The 22,771-nt window shown below is 42.0% G+C and overlaps 2 protein-coding genes across 2 annotated transcripts; one reads left to right on the top strand and one right to left on the bottom strand.

Annotated features, from left to right (window-relative positions):
• The first annotated feature begins 5,281 nt into the window (after positions 1-5,281).
• On the top strand, positions 5,282-15,928 carry LOC143587949 (uncharacterized). Its single transcript, XM_077069094.1, has 5 exons — positions 5,282-5,569; positions 6,168-6,384; positions 6,647-7,184; positions 7,256-7,354; positions 15,578-15,928. The coding sequence occupies exons 1-5, from the start codon at positions 5,328-5,330 to the stop codon at positions 15,829-15,831; spliced, it is 1,350 nt and encodes a 449-aa protein (XP_076925209.1). The 5' UTR covers positions 5,282-5,327; the 3' UTR covers positions 15,832-15,928.
• Positions 15,929-21,306: 5,378 nt separating this feature from the next.
• Positions 21,307-22,334, bottom strand: LOC143587954 (F-box/kelch-repeat protein At2g43270-like). Its single transcript, XM_077069100.1, has 2 exons — positions 21,590-22,334; positions 21,307-21,503 (listed from the first exon to the last, which is right to left on the bottom strand). The coding sequence occupies exons 1-2, from the start codon at positions 22,332-22,334 to the stop codon at positions 21,307-21,309; spliced, it is 942 nt and encodes a 313-aa protein (XP_076925215.1).
• Positions 22,335-22,771: the final 437 nt, after the last annotated feature.

Here is a 22,771-nt window from a genome sequence, read left to right as displayed (position 1 = left end):
TCTAAAATCCCATTGCTTTTTTTATTATAAAATCTTTTTATAAATCGCTAAGTATCTTAACAAAATCGTTGTCAAGTACACGTTTCGAGTTTTATGATTACATTAGTTGTGTTATTTTGTTCAAATTTTAAACCAACCGGTTAACACAAAATTATAAATTACAAGCGGACCGAAATAGAGAGGTAAGAAACATAGAAATGCCAAGTTGCCAACGTCCGTTGTCAAATATTTGTGCATTTAATTCTTTCTGGTGTTCAATAGTGGGATGTGAATGTGATAATGCATGATATGTGGTGGAATTGAATACACACTCCTAAAAACGCAACCTATGGTTCGTAAAATTTGAAGACTTCACGCGACAACTAATATGAAACCTTAATGTATGAGCTCGATAGATTCGACTACAATTGGGATGGATTTGCTATTTGTCAATGACTCAGTGAGGACTAAGGCGTAGTCAGTTGGCTTTATCCTACAAATTCAGTTCTTCAAGACACCTTCAACGAATCAATTAACAAAGACCTATAACAACTTACTCTTTTTCTGATTTAAACTTTGATTATTACCTTACAAGAAAGGCTAGAAGGGATAAAATGTAATCGTCTAACAAACAAACCCTACTATATACATGTAACACCCTAACCCCGATGAGTTGACGTGTCACAATGTACGGAGGTATACAGAGACAAGACATAATTCCATTACTTCATTAGAGTAAAAAGTACAGACTACTGATAGATCATATACTAAGTCCAAAATACATATTATTCAGATAACATAAGCTTAACAGACATCTTCAGATTATTCCTAAGTGTTAGGCTTCTCTCTTGATCCCGCCCAAAGTATCCTGTGAACCTGAAGTGTAAAATGTTTACGAAATGAGCCGAATGCCCAGTACGGAATATTAAGGCTCAAAAGCAAATAATAATTAACTGAATACGATATCACAATATAGGTTAACACATAATTGATTTAAATTATATAACTAAAATAACTTAACGAAAACATATCATACGGATGTACCCATAAGCATAACTGAGTCTAAAAATATGTGACGACATACAGGGGGCCATTCCTGTATGTCAATCACCCGAAATGGCGTTAGTTGGCATACCCACAACCATTCCTGAAACTGAAACTGAAAAACTGAACTAGAATATATCCATACGCCTCCTAATAGCTATGTACCATACCTGTACTTAAGAGACGCCGTGAACTGATCTCTCCGTCACGAAAGAGCACATAACATCGATGCCACGATGTTATGCCCGTGGGACACTCCACGGGAAGCGAGTGCTCAGGGTAACAGAGTACAAATAATATGAGTTATACAATAAAAATTCATATCTTAACAATTCACGGAACATGCGATAATGAGTACAATTTAATAATAAATATATCACGCTAACAAGTCAACTAACAATTTATAATCTGAACATGAAACGAACGGACGGCCAAATGAATCGAGATGTCAAAGACGTTAAGAGTTCCAAAGGTATATAATATCAACGGGGTTTATAACAATTGAATATGATAACAATAGGGGGGGGGGGTTAGGATCCGTACCTTGTTTGTTGATTAGTTGTCTTACACAAGTAAGTGATATACGTTATGCTCTTTTATCAACCTACATCATGTTCATGTAGCTCGTAAGGTCGTGTTCGTGGTATCTCATTTTAGCGAAATTTTAAGTTTCAAATATTAACTTTCGATTGCTTAGATTAGGAACATAAACAATTGTTTCATTAGCAAAGATTGATAAAATCATTTAATGACTCTATTTTATTATTTGAAAAGTATAAAATAAAATTCTAGTTTTAAATAAACAGAGTGTTAGTAAAAGAAAAGAGAAAAAAAAAAATGATTGAAAGACACAAGTTTAAACCCATGAAATAAATTTTTAAAGACCGAACAGTGAACCATGCTTTGTTTAGTGTTTCGCTTAAATTGTTTCCAAAAATATTTATATAACCAGCTTAACTAAAAAAAGTAAGTGTTATTAGTTGGAATCAAACCTATGACCTTGTTTATATAACTCAATTCACTTAACCAGTGAAGCAATAGACTATTATGTTTATAATCATGGAAAGATTTAACTATTAAATAGCTTTTAAAGTGAGCTGTTAACTAATAAAATAAAATAAATGTTGCATAAAGGTTTCGAACCCATGACCTTCCAATAAAAATCCAAATGAGCTAACAATTGAACCTAGGGTCAGTTTGTATTAATAGTCTCAGAAATAGTTAACTATATAGTCAAATAGGCTGATAACTATTAAAAACTCAATAAATGCAGCAAGGAGGATTCGAACCCTAGACCTGCGTTTTAAAACTGAAACATTCGAACCCTAGACCTGCGTTTTAAAACTGAAACGTCTTAACCATTTGAGCTTGTCAGTTTTTTTTGTAAGATTCAGAATGCTAATAATTTATTAATTAATTTCGCTTGTTCATCTTCTCCATATAAACTAATCATAGTCCTAAGCTTATGAATTCACGTTGAAAACTTATTGTTTGCATTATGATTTGCATTCAAATAGCAAGCAGATGACTAATATAGGATTACGTTCGGGTTACCTTAGTCGGACTCGCGATTCGATGGCGGAGATACTTTCCAAAAAAAAAACGAGAACTGCGGCGGTGGCGCTTTTCACTCATCCGAGGGTCATATAGGGATGTTAGGAGGCGACGAAGGTGGATGATGGTAGCGTTAGCATGTTCCTCGACGATAATAGTTTTGGTGTCAGAACTCGCCGGAAAGTCAGCAGCGTCGGTTAGTGATTCATGCGGTACTTCGGGTGGTTGGCTGAGGTAGCATGCGGTGGTGGAGATTATGAGTGACGGTATCGGTTTTGAGTGGGAAGTGTGAAAAATTGTTGTTCGAATATGAGAACTCCGTCACCGGATAATATATTAGTTCCTTTGAAAGAGATGGTGAAGAAACACTAGTCGAACCCCGACAGATTACAAGTAACCTGAGGGTTAGATAGACGTTTCCCACGAGGGGTTAATTCCGGCAAGATGGTTCTTCCGATAACCTGCAAAACAGACACCGTGAGCTCGTCACTAAGAAAGGGGGGGGTTCCTCCTTGTGACCACCCTCCGGCGTGAGAATCAGTCTATATTACTCTTTGAATATAAAAGTATATTAAGAATACTAGAGCAGTTATCAGGTAAATTATACAAGATATTAGATGATGAAATGATAATACCATTTGATGTCTTTTATAGCCGAAGGTGGGTTTCCAAGGAGGTTTAGCCGGCCTACTACTCTGCCAACTGTGGCCTACGCACGTGCTCTGCTGGTAATTGGTGGATAGGCAGCGGCTGACAGTGACCAGGCGTGCTGTTCACTTTTCATTTTCCACCAACTACAGGCTAGGCACGTGGTATGGCAGGAGTTGGTGAGCAGGCGGCGGCTATTGGTCACAGTGCTGTGGCGTGTTGTCTGCCATGCTGCTGTCAGTGAGCTGTCGTATCGTTGGTCAGATCTTTTGTCCATACCTCGTCAGGTATCACACAAAAGATCCTCCATTATTATACGGACTGGCTCATTTAGGCGGGAGTTTTCCCCCTCCCGCCTTTATGCGGGAATGTTCCCGGCTTTGCTCATTCCTTCTTCAGGTGACTACTGAATTATTACGAGTTTGAGCCTTATGCGTGTAGCCATGCTGCGCGGGTGGCCAGTCCCTAATGGCGGGTATCCGCACCTGCGGGAACAGGCGGATACTTGGAAACCATAGGGAGGCATTTCCTGCGGGACCAGCTTGCGTACCGCATGTGAGGTCGTCACAACTCTGAGCGTGGTGGGTCCTGCGGGTTTGGTAGGTCGCTGCGCAGACGTCCCTATGGTGAAGTCTGCGGGTTCAACTGCGCAGACGTCCGTTTAAGGAGTCTTGCGTGTTCAACTGCGCAGACGTCTCCTTTTAAGGAAGTCTTGCGGGTCCTAACCACCTCTGCTGGGACCTACCTCTTCAGATGGGTTGAAAGTTTTGGATATCTTGTTGAGGCAATGGCAGTTTATATAGTGGATATTACAGGAGTAAAACAAAAAAAATATATTGGGAAGCAGGTACATGATTGATCAAGGGGATGGTTTGAATGATGGTGTTCCTCTGATTTCTTGGAGAAGTGGTGGAAATAATTTTGTTTGGAACAATAATATCTACTAAACAATAAAGGGATATGGAGAGGTTTGAAATTTTTTGCAGATGGGGACGAAAGAGATTATGGTCAAACTAAAGAAGTTGTCCAAGTTTATTATTATTACTAACTATTTTATATATGTATTTTATGTGTACTCGTTTATGCAGAAGAAGTCATGAAGCAGGTCTTTGTATTGTCCAATCACAAAGCCATACATGCATTCATCAGTCACTATTATTTCTGTTTTAAATTTCTCCTTTCTTTCTTTTTTTATACATGTTAAATTATTTTTATTATTATTATTATTATTTTATTATGCTACGAAGCCAGTAAGCATGTGTGTATGTTTTCTTTCTTTCTTTTTTTCAAACATACACATATGATTATATTTGTGTTTTCATGTTATATAAACACATATATTTATTTATATATATTTTATGGTTATTTCAATACACAAACACGATAAAAAACTATTGCCTCTTTTGAAAATAGGCCATGCAAGATCATCCCTCAACAACACCCCACAATCACAAGTGCCAACCAAAACAACATCTTTAACTTTATTTTAAAGAAACCTTTTCTTTTATCCAACTAGAATAGAGGGAACAAGCGCAACCTAACTTGGAAAGATTGGTGTCGATTCATTCAGGGTGTGATATTGTTTTGTTGTAGTTTGGTATTTATTTAACCTGTATTGGCGTTGTACTCTCTTTTCTAACTACTTGCTAGTGTTAAACAAAAAAAGAATAGAATTGAGAAAATGCAGAGTATGATAAACATTTAACACATTTTTATAAAAGTCATAAAAGTACACCCGTTTTTGTTTTATTCACATTACTTAGTCTAGCCCGGGTGCCAGAGAGTCGACGCAATATTGAATGCATATGTAAACAGCTCGGTTTCTTCCACTAGGAAAGTGGTCCATTGTTTTCAAGTACAATAACTAACCCAACTCTCTGCAACTCCATACCAATTTCCAAAGTCCGCAAAAATGTCTCAGTCTCTTTATCTTTCCACCCCAAATGCTTCCTTCAAAGGTAATCAAGATTTGGTGTTTATTACTAGTCTGAATAGTTTTTACAATCTTGTTACTTTACTCAACTCTGTTTTTAGGTAATTGGAGAAATCATGGAAAACCAAATCATATCAAGTTTTCAGTTCAAGAAAGACCAAAAGTAACCATGTTGTCACATGGTGTACCTACTGAAATCCCAACACATTGGTACAATATTATTGCTGATCTGCCCATTAAACCTCCTCCACCATTGCATCCTAAAACCTTTGAACCTTTGCAACCTCAAGATCTGGCTCATCTGTTTCCTGATGAGCTGATTAAGCAAGAGACAAGCAGTGAAAGACTGATTGTAATCCCTGATGAAGTTGTCGATATTTATCGGCTTTGGCGGCCTACCCCTTTAATAAGGTTGTTTTTTGCACCACCTAAAGAGTGTAAATTTGGGATTTGTTTGTCACGAGGCTATATAATGGATTAATGTCAAATCAACTCTGCTTTACAAAGCTATCATATTATATAGGATAGACTTTATGACTTTATCAGTGGTCACATCGATCATTTCTTTATTAGTCAAAAATATCATATGGGCCGTATTAGTGGTGTTTGTTTAGAGGTGGCAAATGGGTTGGGTTGGGTTGAAATGGGTCATGGGTCGGAATGGGTCAATTAAAAAAAGGGTTGTTTTGGTTCGGGTCGAACGGGTTAGGGTCAACAGGTTCGGGTCAGAATGGGTCGAGGTCGGAACGGGTCAAAATGGGTTTTGGGTTGGTTTTTTTTTGAAGGAGGACAACGAAGGAAACGAACCGAACGTTCGGTGAACTATTTGTGAACCGTTCGGCCTGTAAACGAACCGAACGTTCGGTGAACCGTATCTAACAAAAATGATACGGGCCCGTTGGGCCGTCTTAGTGGTGTTTGTTTAGTGTTTGTCTATAGATTTTGTGAAAGAACAATCATGGGTCAGACTCATAGGAAACATTAACGGTTTGGTTTCGGTTTGATCCAGAGCGAAGAGGTTGGAGAAATTACTTGACACGCCTGCAAGAATTTATTACAAGTATGAAGGTGTGAGTCCAGCCGGCTCACACAAACCCAACACTGCTGTCCCTCAAGTTTGGTACAACGCTCAACAAGGTGTCAAGAACCTTGTCACCGAGACTGGTGCAGGCCAATGGGGGTGTTCTTTAGCTTTTGCTTCCAGCTTATTCGGTCTCAATTGTGAAGTAAGTTCAGCCCATCATATTAAACATAATGACATAGCATTTTATTCAGGGGCGAAGTATAGTGAAGGCCAGAGGTGGCCCCGGCCCCACTGTTTTTTTGCGCATTAGTGTAACTTTACCCTTTTTGATCAAAATTTTTAGCCGCTCCCCGTTTATAATTTTTATTTTTCATACATTTTGAGTCCGCTCCCCCCCCCCCCTTTGGCTCCTTCGTACATTTTAATTTTTTAGCCGCTTGTATGATTGAATTTATTGAGCTTAGGTGTGGCAAGTTCGAGCTTCTTATGATCAAAAACCATATAGGAAACTGATGATGCAAACATGGGGAGCGAAAGTTCACCCGTCCCCTTCCGACATAACCGAATCCGGTCGGAGAATTCTCAAAATGGACCCGTCAAGCCCGGGTAGTTTAGGAATTGCTATTTCTGAGGCTGTGGAGGTGGCAGCCAACAATGAAGATACTAAGTATTGTTTAGGAAGTGTTTTAAATCATGTTTTGCTACATCAGACTGTTATTGGCGAAGAGTGTATTAAGCAGATGGAAGATTTAGGTGAGACTCCTGATGTGATTATTGGATGTACGGGTGGCGGGTCGAATTTTGCAGGGCTTTGTTTCCCGTATATTCGGGAAAAACTTAAAGGGAAAATTAATCCTGTAATAAGAGCTGTGGAACCTACCGCTTGCCCGTCATTGACCAAAGGTGTTTATGCCTATGATTATGGAGATACGGCTCAGTTGACCCCGTTGATGAAGATGCATACACTCGGTCATGATTTCATTCCTGACCCTATTCATTCTGGTAATATTTCTATATAAGTTTAAATGATGATAAGAGTTTAAATTGAATGATAAGTTTACAACTTTCTTTAGGAGGATTGCGGTATCATGGTATGGCGCCCCTGATTTCACATATCTATGAATTGGGCTACATGGAAGCAATTGCAATTCCACAAATTGAGTGCTTTCAAGGTATGTATTAATATTAACATGTTTATATTGTTTACATTGTGTTTATGGACTTGGTTTGGGTCCCATTTACAAGAAAACTCTGGAATGTGACCCGTGAAATCCAAGTTGAATCTTTAGATGGCAAAAAGAAAAAAAGAAAAAAAAACTGAAGAAACACTAATCGACCCCGGCAGATTACGGATAATCTGGGGTTTAAATAGATGTTTCCCACGAGGGTTAGGTCCGGCAAAGATGGTTGTTCTTCTGATGACCTGCAAAACAGACACCGTGAGCTCGTCACTGAGAAGGGGGGGGGGGTTACCTCCTTGTGACCACCCTCCGGCGTGAGAATCAGACTAGATTGCTCTTGAATATAAGTGTATATTAAGAGAAATAGCTAGAGAGAAGATGATGATACCGTTCCAAGGTGTTGGAGTATTTATAGCCGAAGGTAGGTGTCCAAGAAGGTACAGCCGGCTGTATAATATTCCTTTTCTACCAACTGTGGGCTACGCACGTGCCGTGCTGGTGGTTGGTGGGTAGGCAGCGGCTGATAGTGACATGGCCGGCTGTGTACTATTCCTTTTCCACCAACTGCAGGCTATGTACATGCCACGACAAGGGTTGGTGAGTAGGCAGCGGCTGATAGTGACATTAAGTACTAGAGCGTGCTGCTCGTCGTACTGTTGTCAGTGAGCTGTCGCAGCTTTGGTCAGATCTTTTGTCCATACCTTGGCAGGTAGTGTACAAAAGATCCTCCAGTAGCGTACGGACTGGCTCATTTGGGCGGTAGTTTTCCCGGCTTTGGGCGGGAGTATTCCCGGCTTGCTCATTCCTTCTTCAGGTGACATTACTGAATTATTTGAGAGTTAGTGCCTTGTGCGTGTAGCCTTGCTGTGCGGGTAGCCTTCCCTGATGGCTAGTATCCGTAGCTGCGGGAACAGGCGGAGTACGTCACCATTGGGAGGCTTTTCCTGCGGGAACAGCTTGCGTACTGCGTGTAAGGACGTCGCGTCTCTGAGCATGGTGGGTCCTGCGGATCCAGTTGGTCTTTGCGCAGACGTCCCTCTTCAAGGTGAGTCTTGCGAGTTTGGTCTTTGCGCAGACGTCCCTCTTGAAGGTGAGTCTTGCGGGTCCAACTGCGCAGACGTCCCTCTTTGAGGTGAGTCTTGCGGGTCCAACTGGGCTCTGCTGGGACCTACCTCTTCAAGTCCCCCCAGTCCAATGTTCTTCTCATGAATTGTTAATAAGTGAGGTGAACTTTTGGACTTAAGCAAGGGATTTTGAAAACGGTTTAGTTTTAAGGTTCTCCGCGGGGATTCTTCCCGCGGGTTTCCTAATGTCACGTGCAGAATTTCCCACTGTTCTGCTTGATCTTTGGGTATGATGCGGGTAGGTGTGTAACCTCCTCGCAAGTCAGGAGCGTTGAGTTTCATTTGTATAGATTCTCCACGAGGTTTTGGTAGTTTTAGACATAGTGATCAATTATGTTTAAACAATCAATTCCATCTTGGAGCTTCAAACAATCTAGTTCTCATCGTTCCCGCTATGCGGGGATGTTATATCCCTTTCCGCAAGCATGGCCCAGAAGATCCTTCTTGGTTTCAATTCCCTGCGAGTGCTAAGTATGTGAAGGGTTTTGCCTTGACACTGTACCCGCACTCGTCTTATAGTTAATTTACTTCCCAAGGTATTCTTGGCTTCAATTCCCTGCGAGTGCTAAGTATGTGAAGGGTTTTGCCTTGACACTGTACCCGCACCCGTCTTATAGTTACTTGGTTGCCAAGGTAAGGGGGTGTATTCCCGCTTACTTTTGAATCTTTTTGACTTGCGTTGTAAACGTTATATGACTTGCTCATGCATATTTTAGTTTAACTTAGCAATTTTCCAAGTGTTTTGAATAAGTTAACCTTTCGACGCGCGGTTGTAAATAGGTTAATGTTCAGTTTCCTCTATCATGGTTGTGCGGGTAGGACCGTCACTTTCATTTAGTGGGATGACCAAACTTTACCTATAACTGACCTGCGTGAAGGTTTTCCTCATCTTTTCCTTAGAAACTTTTGCCGTTTTTTGTGTTTATGCGGGTTTTACCGCCGTCCACACGCAACGACTTCTTTCCATATTTATGCGGTGAATACCGGCATATCCGTCCGGAAAGTTCATAAGTATAAATGTAAAGCGATCAACACGATGTGATAAAGGAGAATCATTTCCATTAGAAGTGGCTCTAGGCCGTTTCTTTATAAGTTTGGAATTGATCTACATGTAACATTTGCGTAATTGAGCTTCATTCCATGTTCTTGGGATGTGGGTGCCATCGAGCCTTTCGAGCCGGTATGCGCCCTTTCCCAAAACTTCTTTGATAATGTATGGCCCTTCCCAGACCGGGGCCAGCTTTCCTGGGAGTTCTTGGTTCGAAGCCTCGTTGTTACGCAGTATGTAGTCTCCGACATTGAAGTTGCAGAGTTTTACCCGCGTGTTGTAGTACTTTTGCATTTGTCGCTTGTAGTTCTATTCACGCGCTGCGGCTAAGTCTCTGCGTTCCTCGGTTAGCATAAGGTCTAACCGTCTTTCCGTATCATTGTCCTCTGGTTGAATCAAGACCCTTGGTGAGGGTAGACCAATTTCGACCGGGACCATGGCTTCAGTGCCATAAGTGAGGCTGAACGGGGTTTCTCCCGTACTTGCCTTTTTCATCGTTCTGTGTGCCCAAAGGATGTGTGGAACTTCATCCACCCAGCCGGATCTGTGTTCCAGGAGTCTTTTCTTAATGCCGTCGACGATGCTCTTATTTGCTCTTTCCACCTCACCATTACCTTGCGGGTGCGCCACTGAGGTAAAGGTGTGGGTGATTTGAAGTTCTTTCAGCCACTGTTGTAGCTTCTTGTCAGCAAAGTTGGTGCCGTTATCGCTTACCAAATTCTGTGGAAGTCCAAAACGACAAATAATAAATTCCCAAATAAATTTTTTGATATGTTTTGCTGTTGTTTGGGCTAAGGGTTTTGCTTCTATCCACTTGGTGAAGTAGTCGATGGCTACCACTAGATACTGAACGTTCCCTGCTCCTGTGGGAAATGGGCCTGTCACATCGATGGCCCACTTCTGAAATGGCCATGAAGAGGTGACTGGAACAAGTTCATTCTTCGGGCGATGCGTGTTGGGTGCGTAGAGTTGGCAAGACCTACACTTTCTGATGTATGCCAGTGCATCCGTATGCATCCCCGGCCAAAAGTATCCCGCGTTGTTTAGCTTAGCTACAACTGCGCGTGGACCTGCGTGTATCCCACAGATGCCTTCGTGTACTTCCCTTAGGAGGTAGTCGGCATCTTGGTCGTCAACGCATCTGAGGAGTGGGCCAAGAAAGTTACGTCTGTAAAGGATGTTATCGATGAGTTGATAGTTCAGTGCTTTACAGCGTAGTTTTCTTGCCTGTGTTTTTGACTCTGGTAGTATACCCGTCGCAAGGTAATTTATTATTGGTGTCATCCATGTTTCTGTGCCGGTTTGGATGACACAGATTTCCTTGTGCGGGACTGATGGTGCGCCAAGGAGTTCAATGCGGATATCCTTTCCCAAGTGGGTGAAGGCCAATGACGCAAGCTTGCTTAACGCATCCGCAGATTTGTTTTCGCTACGCTTGACGTGTATGACCTTACAATCGTTAAAATCGCGCATGAGGGTTTTTGCTTGTGCGAGGTACAGCGCCATTGTGTCGTTCACGGCCGTGTACGTCCCGTTTATTTGGTTGGCTACGAACATGGAATCCACGTGGGCTTCCAAGTTCTTCACTCCCATCTTACGCGCAATTCTCAGCCCGGCCAAGAATGCTTCATACTCTGCTTCGTTATTTGTGCTTGGAAAATCCAGTCGAATAGCGTAAGTGTATTCTTGGCCCGCTGGGTTGATTAGTTTCAATCCTGCGCCTGAGCCCTCGTTGCTGGCTGCTCCATCAGTGTAGAGTCGCCAGACATCATCGATGTCCTGTGCTGGAGAGGGTTGAGCCTCTTCCTGGCACTCTTTCTCCCGCGAGGCGGGGACTTCTGCAATAAAGTCGGCCAAGACCTTGCCTTTTATGGCTGGTCGCGGCTTGTACTTTATCGCGTATTCTCCCAATTCTATTGCCCATTTGGCTAGGCGTCCCGACAATTCGTGTTTGCCTAGAACGTTTGCGAGTTTGAAGTTGGTGAGAATGGTGATTGGGTGACCTTGGAAGTATCGTCTTAGCCTGCGTGAAGCCTGTACAAGTGCTAAGACTAATTTTTCCAGGGTAGAGTACCGGGTTTCTACGTCTGTTAGGACACGGCTAACATAGTAGATTGGCATCTGGATGCCTTTTCGCTCGACTAGCAGGACGGCCCCGGTTGCTCTATCTGTGGCGGAGAGGTATAGGATTAATTCCTCCCCCGCTTCTGGTGCTGTGAGCGTTGGGAGTTCGGTCAAGCGTGACCGAATTTCCTGAAAAGCTGCTTCCGCTTCTGGTGTCCAGCGGAAGTGCGTTTTCTTTAAACAGTTTCTCAGCGTCGACACGAATGGGAACGACCTATCCGCATGGTTTGCCAAGAAGCGGTTAAGTGCAACTAGGCGTCCATTCAGTGTCTGAGCTTGCTTGATGGTAGTAGGTGATTCCATTTTGATAATGGCTTCGACCTTTTCAGGGTTTGCTCTGAAGCCATCTTTAGTAACAATGACTCCTAAGAACTTCCCTTCTTCCATCCCAAAGGAACACTTGCTCGGGTTGAGCTTCATGTTTATCTTTCTGAGCGTGTTGAAAGTTTCTTCGATGTCTTTCAACATTGTTTCTGGGTCAAGGCTTTTGATGACCAAGTCATCCATGTAGACTTCCAAGTTCCTCCCAATTTGGGTATGAAACTCTTTGTCCATCAGGCGTTGGTATGTGGACCCGGCATTCTTAAGTCCGAATGGCATCATTTGATAACAAAATGTGCCATCGGGCGTCCGAAATGCGGTTTTGTCCTGATCGTCAACGGCCATGTGGATTTGATGGTACCCTTTATACGCATCAAGGAAGCATTTAAGGCGAAACGGTGCTAACGAATCTACCTTAAGATCAATTTCGGGTAACGGGTAACAATCTTTGGGGCATGCTTTGTTTAAGTCTTTGAAATCTATGCACATGCGCCATTGCTTGTTAGACTTCGGTACCATGACGGGATTTGCAACCCATGTTTGATATCTGCTAACGCGTACGATGCCCGCGTCAAGGAGTTCCTTGACTTGGGTTCTACACGCGTTAGCTTGTTCCGCCCCCATTACTCTGCGCTTTTGTATGACTGGCGTGAAAGCCGGGTCACACTTGAGCTTATGCTCTGCCTTACTTCGAGGTACACCAGTCATGTCAGCTGGTGTCCACGCGAAGATATTCGCGTTTTTCCGTAGTAAGCGTTTGAGTAAGGTGCGCGTAGGATCAGTGACTGTTGGGCCAATGGTAACCGCCTGGTCGGGGTATTTGCCATTGAAGGCCCATTCTTCTGGTTCGGTGATGGTTGGTTTAGCCATCTTTGGTTTGGGTGTTGAGACAGATGCGATGCATACCTGGGGAATACCGGTGACCATCGCTACGCCCTCAGCTGTCGGCCATCCCATCATGCCGTGGACTGAAGATACCACGGCATTGAATCTTGCCATCCCGTCTCTCCCGAAGAGAATGTCGTATGTGTGGTGTGGCTTCCTCATTACGACAAAGTCCACGTCTTCTGTGCGGGAGTGTTTCCCGTCTGTGAGAATGACGGGGAAGGATAGGATACCCAGGGGGGTGTTTGTGCTGCCGTCAAACCCTTCCATCGAGGCGTAGACCGTTTCCCGGCGTTCCTTGTCTTCGTCGTCTAGCTTGTCGAAGAATTGCCTGTACATAACCGTTGACGAGGCGCCGTTGTCAACAAGAGTGCGGGAAGTGATGTAATGCCCCAGCTGGCTTTTGATGACGATAGGGCCCTCTTTGCTGGGTCCTCCTGGCACTCGCAGGAAGCGCACCTCAGCTTCCTTCCATGCGCATGGTTCTGTCGTCCGTCTTTTTCTTCCTCTGATGTTACTATGAACCATGTGGATGCTGATGTCAACGGGCTTTCGTCCGTTGCTTTTGTATCGGTTGTCATTCTTCCCTCCATTCTTGATTGATGCCACAAGGTGTGTAAGTTTTCCATCATTGACGAATGTTTCAACAATATCCCTCAAGGATATACACTTCTCAGTGGTGTGACCCTTTGTCCCGTGGAAGTCACAGGATTTGCTCTGATCCGCGTCAGGTCGGTGCCGGACCGTTGGAGCTTTTGGCCATGGGAGTTTCTCAGTGGCAAATATCTCCGTGACGCTTTTGGTGAGCGGCGTCCACCGGGGGTATCGGCTTGATGGGTGCGTGTTATCCCTTCCGCCTACTAAAGAACGAGAGCTGGATGAGGTGTCAAAGTTTACCCTTGACTGCCAAATGCCTAGCTTCCTCTTTTTGATTTGCCGGGCGGTCCGGACGTGGTCGTGGGTTCGGGTCCCACGGATGGCGCCAATGAAGAAACACTAATCGACCCCGGCAGATTACGGATAATCTGGGGGTTAAATAGATGTTTCCCACGAGGGTTAGGTCCGGCAAAGATGGTTGTTCTTCTGATGACCTGCAAAACAGACACCGTGAGCTCGTCACTGAGAAGGGGGGGGCTACCTCCTTGTGACCACCCTCCGGCGTGAGAATCAGACTAGATTGCTCTTGAATATAAGTGTATATTAAGAGAAATAGCTAGAGAGAAGATGATGATACCTTTCCAAGGTGTTGGAGTATTTATAGCCGAAGGTAGGTGTCCAAGAAGGTACAGCCGGCTGTATAATATTCCTTTTCTACCAACTGTGGGCTACGCACGTGCCGTGCTGGTGGTTGGTGGGTAGGCAGCGGCTGATAGTGACATGGCCGGCTGTGTACTATTCCTTTTCCACCAACTGCAGGCTATGTACATGCCACGACAAGGGTTGGTGAGTAGGCAGCGGCTGATAGTGACATTAAGTACTAGAGCGTGCTGCTCGTCGTACTGTTGTCAGTGAGCTGTCGCAGCTTTGGTCAGATCTTTTGTCCATACCTTGGCAGGTATAGTACAAAAGATCCTCCAGTAGCGTACGGACTGGCTCATTTGGGCGGTAGTTTTCCCGGCTTTGGGCGGGAGTATTCCCGGCTTGCTCATTCCTTCTTCAGGTGACATTACTGAATTATTTGAGAGTTAGTGCCTTGTGCGTGTAGCCTTGCTGTGCGGGTAGCCTTCCCTGATGGCTAGTATCCGTAGCTGCGGGAACAGGCGGAGTACGTCACCATTGGGAGGCTTTTCCTGCGGGAACAGCTTGCGTACTGCGCGTAAGGACGTCGCGTCTCTGAGCATGGTGGGTCCTGCGGATCCAGTTGGTCTTTGCGCAGACGTCCCTCTTCAAGGTGAGTCTTGCGAGTTTGGTCTTTGCGCAGACGTCCCTCTTGAAGGTGAGTCTTGCGGGTCCAACTGCGCAGACGTCCCTCTTTGAGGTGAGTCTTGCGGGTCCAACTGGGCTCTGCTGGGACCTACCTCTTCAAAAACAAACTCGAAACATCTGGGACGATATTCGGGTATGGGATTAAGGGGGTGTTTGGGATTCCTTATTTTACCTTCTTATAACTTTTCATTAAGTTAATAAGTTACTAAAGTGTAACTTATGGAACTTTTCCTCTCATAATATAAACAATCCCAAACACCTTATTACTTTTTAAAAAGTTAATAAGTTATAAGTTGGTGAAAATAAGCAATCCCAAACAGCCCCTAATTTTATTTTTTTGTAGGTATGGAATTAGGTGATATATGACCTGATTACCTAAGATCATATATCCGTTTAGTCGTTTACCCTAACCATATTCCTGATTTTTTTTCATTTTTAAAAAATTTTTATTTTCACCTTATCTTGTATGCTATAAAGTATGAACTTATTGCTTGTAATTTATATCATCATGAAATTTACATTTAAAAATATTTCAAACAATTTTATGGTCATACTGATATGAATGTGTTATATCATATTTTAATATCTTTTACTCCTTTATATAGATTAGAATGGTTAAGAGAAAAAATGTATTTGGAAATCCCAATGGGTGTTTTTTAACAAACTAATTAACGAGTATACCTGATATTGGGCCCGGATATGGGACTGGGATTACCAATGCCCGTCCCAAACCCGTCTCATTGCCATCTCTACTTGATCTTAATTCGGTGAGTTAAACGCGTGCAGGGGCCATACAATTTGCAAGGTCAGAAGGACTGATACCTGCACCTGAACCCACACACGCGATAGCTGCAGCCATTCGGGAAGCCCTTCACTGCAAAGAGACCGGGGAATCAAAAGTGATACTAACCGCAATGTGTGGACATGGCCATTTTGACCTTCCTGCTTATGAGAAGTACTTGCAGGGTGCCATGGTTGACCTGTCTTTCTCACAGGATAAAATGCAAGCTTCTCTTGCTAACCTTCCACATATGTCCTAGCTAAAAAGTTACTGTCTTTTTATGTTGTAATCTTTAAATCATTGAAATAAAACTAATAATAATAAGAGCATTACAAATACATTAATTTTAATTCACATTACATGGTCAAATAGTAATACGACCGTGTCGCTTTTCTCGTCATATTACTCGAATCCACCCATTGAAACGAAGAGGTTGGCGATAAACAGGAAAACCGCAGCAATAAGAGAATACATACGAACCTTGTCTTGGTCCGTTTGGTAAGTCGCCAACCGGGCCGCCTTACATGAATCACAGTTGAAACATTTGATATGATTATTTACCTTGTTCCTTGTTGCATTTGCCCACCGCAAGCAGTCGTCATTTTCGTCGCCTACACCTTTAAGCGAAAGCACCTTGTTTTCACATCTTGGCGGAGGCACACAACACCCCTCCTGAAAATCTTTAGTTTAGTCACAATATATAATGGTTATGATAATAAAACGTGTGACAAAATTGATACTTTTAACATACCCAGTAATATTCATAGTAAGTTTCTATCTTCCAATCTTCTTTAGCAAAGATTTTATCCTTCCCACTTGCTTCTTCACAAAACTTGATCTCGGTCAAGCATTCCTCGACCTCGGGCCATACGCGGTCTGAAGCCATCTCGTCTATCAACATAGGCTTATACTCATCGTCTAGAGGCGAGTTGTTTTTATAAACTTCTTCAAAACTCATGGGCGTAGGTTTTCTGAGCCACCCGAATACCATCAAACGCCAAACCATGATGCAAATGATGTAAATAACGCCGATGTTTATTAAGAAACTGAAGAACCATTGGAAAATTTTGATCTTACATACGATTCCCATGAGGCCGAGGACGCATGAAACCAAGATGAGGGTCATTAGCCATGTTGGCCACAACACGGGGTCCTCTAAACATGTTTCGTTATGCAGTTTAACGACCCGCATGGCGAGGTCTACAAATCGTTTGGCTAGCAAATATATCGAGCCCGCGGTTCCACCAATTAACCACATGGTGAGGAATACCTTTGCAAACACACCCATTGTCTCCTCCCTTTTTTTCAATAAGGTTCTTGGTAAAATTTAGTTAGGATATGCTACAGAGAATGAATTGAATAATAATGGATGTTTGTTAGTTATGGTTGTTTTTTCTGGTATAAGATTTGAACATTTGTTGTCCGAGTATGTCTCTCCCTCTCTATCTTTCAAAAACAGGAAGGCATGTTTTCCTATATAGTTGGGATTTAATTATGTGATATATTATATTCAAGCTGTTTGAAGGTTTGCATTTTTCACCCACGATTTTTAAAAGTTCAAAACTTGCTGGATCGAACACGACCTACATTTATTGCAAAAATAACTGTATGAGTCGTGTTCGAAACGCATATTTAAAAGAAGCACGTTGCAAGTGTATGCTCGAATTCAAAGAGTATTAAAAAGTAATTTCTTCACACAACATGTATATCTATCTATATAAATGTCTATTACAAAATCATTTGTGACAGTATTTGGTTGCTTCCCAATTCCTCTCAAACCACCAGATTGTTTGATTTGTGATTTGAGTCTTCTCATACATTTGACCCGAATTATCGGGTATAGGTCTCACAAAATCCGGATAGTCCTTAAATGAGTTATAACATCTCATTTATGTGTGAAACCCTTTCATAATCAAACAATAATTTTCATGGGTCATGAGTCTTACCAAACTCGGATAGCCCTTAAATTCGTTATAACACCTCATTTATTTATGAAACCCTTTAATCATCAAACTCTAACTTACTTGTTCTCCTCTACACATTCTCCGTCGCCGGTCTATCATCTCCATCACCGGTTAACTTCCGATTACCACCCATCATTGTCAACATCCCCTCTCATGCATCAACCACCATCGTCACCTACATCAACCGCCCTTTAATTTTCATAAGACAAGAATTTGTGTTCATGTTTGTTCGTTTAAAAAAATCAACATGTTTGTGTTCGTTGGTTAAAAATCTAAAAAACCTATACATCTCAATTGAAAGAGCTCAAACGTTAAAAAATATAATAAACCTAAAAAAGTAATATATACGTATTAAATCAAAACAAAACTACCTTAAAAAATAAACAACTCCCTACAAAATATAAAATAGCAAAACTATTAAAAACAAAAACCTGAATAAATCCTCGTAACATCCTTCAATTGTGGCCTATTAGTAAGAGGCTTGGGTTTTAATTTCCAATGAAGACTTAATGAAGGATTTGAGCTAGACCTTGTGTGCAAAGGTTGTCAGTTTAAACCCCGAGCCCACCTAGGTTTTCGTCCCACCGTATGTTACACCAGAGAGCCCTGCTCTTATGGTGGCACAACGACTGTTAAGTGGCAGCCGGCGGTATGGTATTGTTGTATTGTTGCAACTTGCAAGTCTTGAGTTCAAGCCTTCTTGAAGCCGGTATTTTTGTTTTTTTTGTTTTTTGTTTTTTTTTCCGTTTTTTGTATTTTTTTGTTTTTTTAAATAGAAATAGATTTTTGTATTTATAGATTTAATACTAAATCAAACAATGAAAAAGTAAGGTGGTATGGTGTTTTGTTTTTTTAATTGTTTTAAATACGTTAGTTTGGGGAATTTTTTTTTTGTTTTAGTTTTAATACCGGAAAGAACGTAGCCGATACCAAACGAATTCGCGTCAACTTACATAAACGACGCCTAGGTGTTATCAACACAGAACAGCCCCGGCACAACGCGCCGGCTATCAACCTAGTTTATATTATGAAAAACTAAAACAGTGAGAATAAGATCTTATTTATATGATATTTTGATAGGATGGACAAAGCTAAATAAACAATTTATCTATCCATACATAATCATTTAGCCTGTCATTCCAGCCGATTGGGTGGTAAAAACTCTTACCTTTATCAGTGAAGACCGGGGTTCAAAAAACTTAACATAGGAGTTTATTTTCTCTTGAAGTAGTTTAGGATTAGGAGCATGAGTAAATGTTTCGTATATCATGTTTCTTATATATGTTTATGTAAATATAGTAATTATATATGTTGGATCCTGTGGAGGAATGAATATGTGTGTTGAGTTGTTACTGATAAGATGCTAATGACTGATTACAAAAGTTGTATATGTATTATGTATCCAAATAGCTATATGTTAACTTACAAATAAGCTACGCATTAAAGCATGAATCCTACGGGCAAAGTAAGTAAACTTAGCATGTAGTTGTATCTTATTATATAGCGTTTAGTAACATCAAGCATCGTAAGGATCTAATGCAGCCAATTTAAATTCTTCTCACATATGAGATACGTTAAAGTCCTAAAACTTTATAACGAGATGAGACATTAAATGAATATTCACTAGGAGTTCATTAATAATTATAGATGTATGATAACCTGAGGAGTGCATATTTATTAAAGATTAAAAAAGAAAAGAAAGGGAAAAAAACAACTAATTTATTAATATATATATTATAAACAGCCACCACCGGTCAGAGAAGGTCTTAAATCCATAAGGCTGAGGGGTGTGGGGGGCGCGAGAGGGGGCGCGAGTGGGGGCGCCAGCCAATAATATTGTGACGTGTGGCAGAGAGAGAAACTTGATAAGATGGGTGTTGGTTGTGGTGCTCGCGCCCCGGGACATGGTGTGGAGGGGCGCGAGAGGGGGCGCGAGCGGTTTTTTTTTTATTTTTTTATAAATGTATTAAAAAAACGTATTATTAAAAAAACTCATAAATTATTTAAAAAAACACACATTAATTAAAAAAACACATTAATATCTAAAAAAAAATTAAAGTACTAAAAAAAAACATTATTCTTATTCTTCGGCTTGGTCTTCTTCGATCAACCTCTTCCGGATACGTTCCTTTTGTTTTTCCATCAGCATTTGGTCGACCAGATTTAGGTTACTGAAGTCTCTTGTAAGGAAGTCCAAATCTCTCATTCTTTTTTTTTTCCTTTTTGTCATTAGAGACCACCTCCATGGTTTTGTTGAATTTATTGAGGGATTCAACAAGATCGTTGATGTTTACGGCTTCCCCCTCAGCCGGTTTTTTGCCCCTGGCGTCCCTTCCCAATGGCCGCCTCCTCGGCGGTGAAGACGTTTCCTCCCCCGCAACGTTTAGGTCGAATCCAACCCGGCAATCCGACCCGGCGGAAGTGCTATACGCTCCAGACGAACTAGTTTTAGTCCGTTTCGGCCCTACTTCCGCATCAAGGTCCGGCGCCACCAGCTCAACCCACTTAGAACACCTTCTCAACCTCTCCCACACCTTTACACCGTCCCACGTCTTCACCGTCCCATACCTCCGCAGGCACTCCTGCTTCCACTCTTCGACAGTGAAATTATAAACCGCCAAATCGTCACTGCCACTTGGTCTCATACGACCGGCGTTCCTGTTGAACAGATTAGTAAACAAGCCGACAAATTTTCTGATTTCGGTCCACCGACCCGAAATCATATCGGCGTTCCGCTCTGTACTCCCAACGAGCGAATAGAACGTCTCCCTAACCTTTGTCCAAAAGACCTTGCTCTTTTGGTAGTCCGCTGCAAAATGCATAAATAAATTTGTAAGTCATTTAACTTTTTTATTTAACTTTTTTATTAAAAATCATTTTTAAAAACGTTAAAACAATTACCACAACGCCGATCCTCAGAAATGACTATCCAAGCCCGACACAGGGCTTCCTTCTCATCCGATGACCACGGAGTGGTTTTCCGTTTCGTCCTTCCAGTCGAAGCCGAACCCGACCCGTCCGTTGCAACTTGTTTTTTCCGGTGGACGCGTCTTCTTTGTCCCGCAGCTTCACCTTCTGGTTCTTGTGTCTCCGGAACTACAAAGTTAGGAGACGGTTGTATGTTGGATGGTTGAAAGCCGGATGATTGTTGCGACCCCGAATAAAACATCGCTTGGTCCGGTGCCGACCATAAATCGTCGTAACTGTAATCTGAATCTAGGTTTGGGTACCAATTTCCAGCCATGTTTTTAAAAAAAGGTTTGGAAGATGGGGTGATTTTGGGTTTTGGGTGTGGTATGTGATATTGGTGTTGGTTTGGGTTTGATATAGGTTTTATAGAGAGAAAAAATTGTATGTTATATTGTTGTTGGTTTGTGTTTGATATAGGTTATATAGAGAATTTTTTTTTTTTTTTAATAAAAAACGAGCCCAACGGCTCTATTTACGCATTCGCAGGCCATTTACGCGTTATCCCAGCCGCTAGCCCATCCGCGCCTGCCTGGATTTCCGCGCTCGCGCCCCTCTCGCGCCCCTCTCGCGCCTCGGTGGTGTGGTGCTCGCGCCCCGGGGCGCGAGCGGATGGGCTCACGCGCCCTTTCTAGCGCTCCACACCCCTCAGCCTAAGAGTGGCTTTTTATACCTCTTCCTCTTTCTTATGTTGCCCTTGACACCACTTTTAACACTTTCATTATCTTGCTGCCCTGTTGCATTGCAAGTATATATAAACAAATATTAGGACATTTTAGTATCAGTATAATATATATTATATTTCAATACATAGACATTTTAGATTGAACCTTGCCGTTCGTGTCTTGTTCCTCGTCAATATTTTTCCCCTTTTGTCTCTCATAATTATAATGGGGAGATACAAGGCTTTTGACAAATATATTAGCAAAGATTAAGTATCCACCGGACACCTTTTTACCATCAGTAACACTGAACACATTAGTCATCTTTTCTGATTCCTCTACGATGTGTAAAACATCATACTTGGTCTCACAACGATCAACATTATATAGTTCCCACTTGTTTTTTTCATTACCCATTTCTTACCAAACAAACGGGAGCCCGATGGATATATACATAGGCATTCATCTATAATCCCGAGCTTGTGATCGTCATTGACGTCAAATTTAGGTTGGGGGGGTTCTTTAAACTCGTGTGTGGTTAAATCTAAAGAAATAATAACTTTCTGCTTTGCATCGCTATCCATAAACCAATGAAGCGCTCCACCACATAAGACACCATCAGTACCATACTCGATTTCTCCAATAACGCTCCAAGTATTCGATTTCAACGTGAAGACATAGAAAAGTGTCCACTTTTGGCCATCCGTTTTCATGAAGCCTGCTATAACCTTGTAATCATCTGCAGAGGAATCATAACCAAAGCCACAACATACGTTCACTGGAATTTCGGGCGAATAGGGCGGCGTTGGTAGTATCTTCACCTTTCTAGTTAAAGGATTGATTAATACAATTTCATCAACTTCAGGAGGCTCATCAACTTCAGGAGAAACACATATGAGGCCATTACAAGAGCCAGCAACACGTAATGATCGCTGGTCCCACTGCCAGGCCTTTGCATGATCTACAACTTTCCCCATACAAATCCTTCTATTTCGGAGTTGGCGATTGTTACGATCATTGTTGTAAGAATGGTTCAATTGAGCTTTAACGAAAGTAGGACTGGATATAAGAGAGTGCCATGACTTACAAACGCTCTTGTATCGGATTAGATCTATCGCTTCCGATCGTACAAGTATCTGCTCAACCACATCAGACGCAACCTCCGCCATTCAAACCCTAATAGCTCCAGAAGAATATTAACGTGGCTGCGTTATATATGGTTACAATGTTACATCTTCTATGTTTTAAGCCCGGCCTGCCCAAAAAATATTAACAAACCCCAGCCCAAAAGTGTTTCTTCCGGACGAGTCAAAGTCGCATTGTTGAGTAGAGATGCACAAATCGGTTTTTTTTCTAATGCTCAGTTCCGGGTATGATCGGGTATTGGAAAATCGGGTCCGGATATTGTCTCTAAAAACCATACCTTATGCATCGGGTTCGGGTCGGGTATATAAGTTATAACCATGTATTCTAAAACCGAGTATATGAATACCCTATTTTCGAGTATTTAGAAAACCTTATTTTCGGGTTTTTTGGGTTTTTTCCATGTATAGATTGAGTTTTTTAAGGGGCTGCACTTTTTTTGGGTATTTTTCGTGTATTTTTA

This window comes from Bidens hawaiensis, unplaced genomic scaffold (genome assembly GCF_021521415.1).
Source record: "Bidens hawaiensis isolate Kalapana, Puna unplaced genomic scaffold, B.hawaiensis_p1.1 tig00035931_1, whole genome shotgun sequence".
In the NCBI taxonomy this organism is placed as follows: Eukaryota; Viridiplantae; Streptophyta; class Magnoliopsida; order Asterales; family Asteraceae; genus Bidens; species Bidens hawaiensis.
Note: the sequence above shows the minus strand (reverse complement) of the source record. Positions and strands in the feature narration are given on the sequence as shown.

Excerpts from the sequence above, each read along its gene's own strand:
- LOC143587949 (XM_077069094.1), top strand. The coding sequence starts at position 5,328 with ATGTTGTCACATGGTGTACCTACTGAAATCCCAACACATTGGTACAAT. Across the intron at positions 7,185-7,255 it reads TCCTGACCCTATTCATTCTG|GAGGATTGCGGTATCATGGT; the intron begins GTAATATTTCTA and ends AACTTTCTTTAG. Across the intron at positions 7,355-15,577 it reads ACAAATTGAGTGCTTTCAAG|GGGCCATACAATTTGCAAGG; the intron begins GTATGTATTAAT and ends AAACGCGTGCAG.
- LOC143587954 (XM_077069100.1), bottom strand. The coding sequence starts at position 22,334 with ATGGCGGAGGTTGCGTCTGATGTGGTTGAGCAGATACTTGTACGATCG. Across the intron at positions 21,504-21,589 it reads ATCGGGCTCCCGTTTGTTTG|AGGAATCAGAAAAGATGACT; the intron begins GTAAGAAATGGG and ends TACACATCGTAG.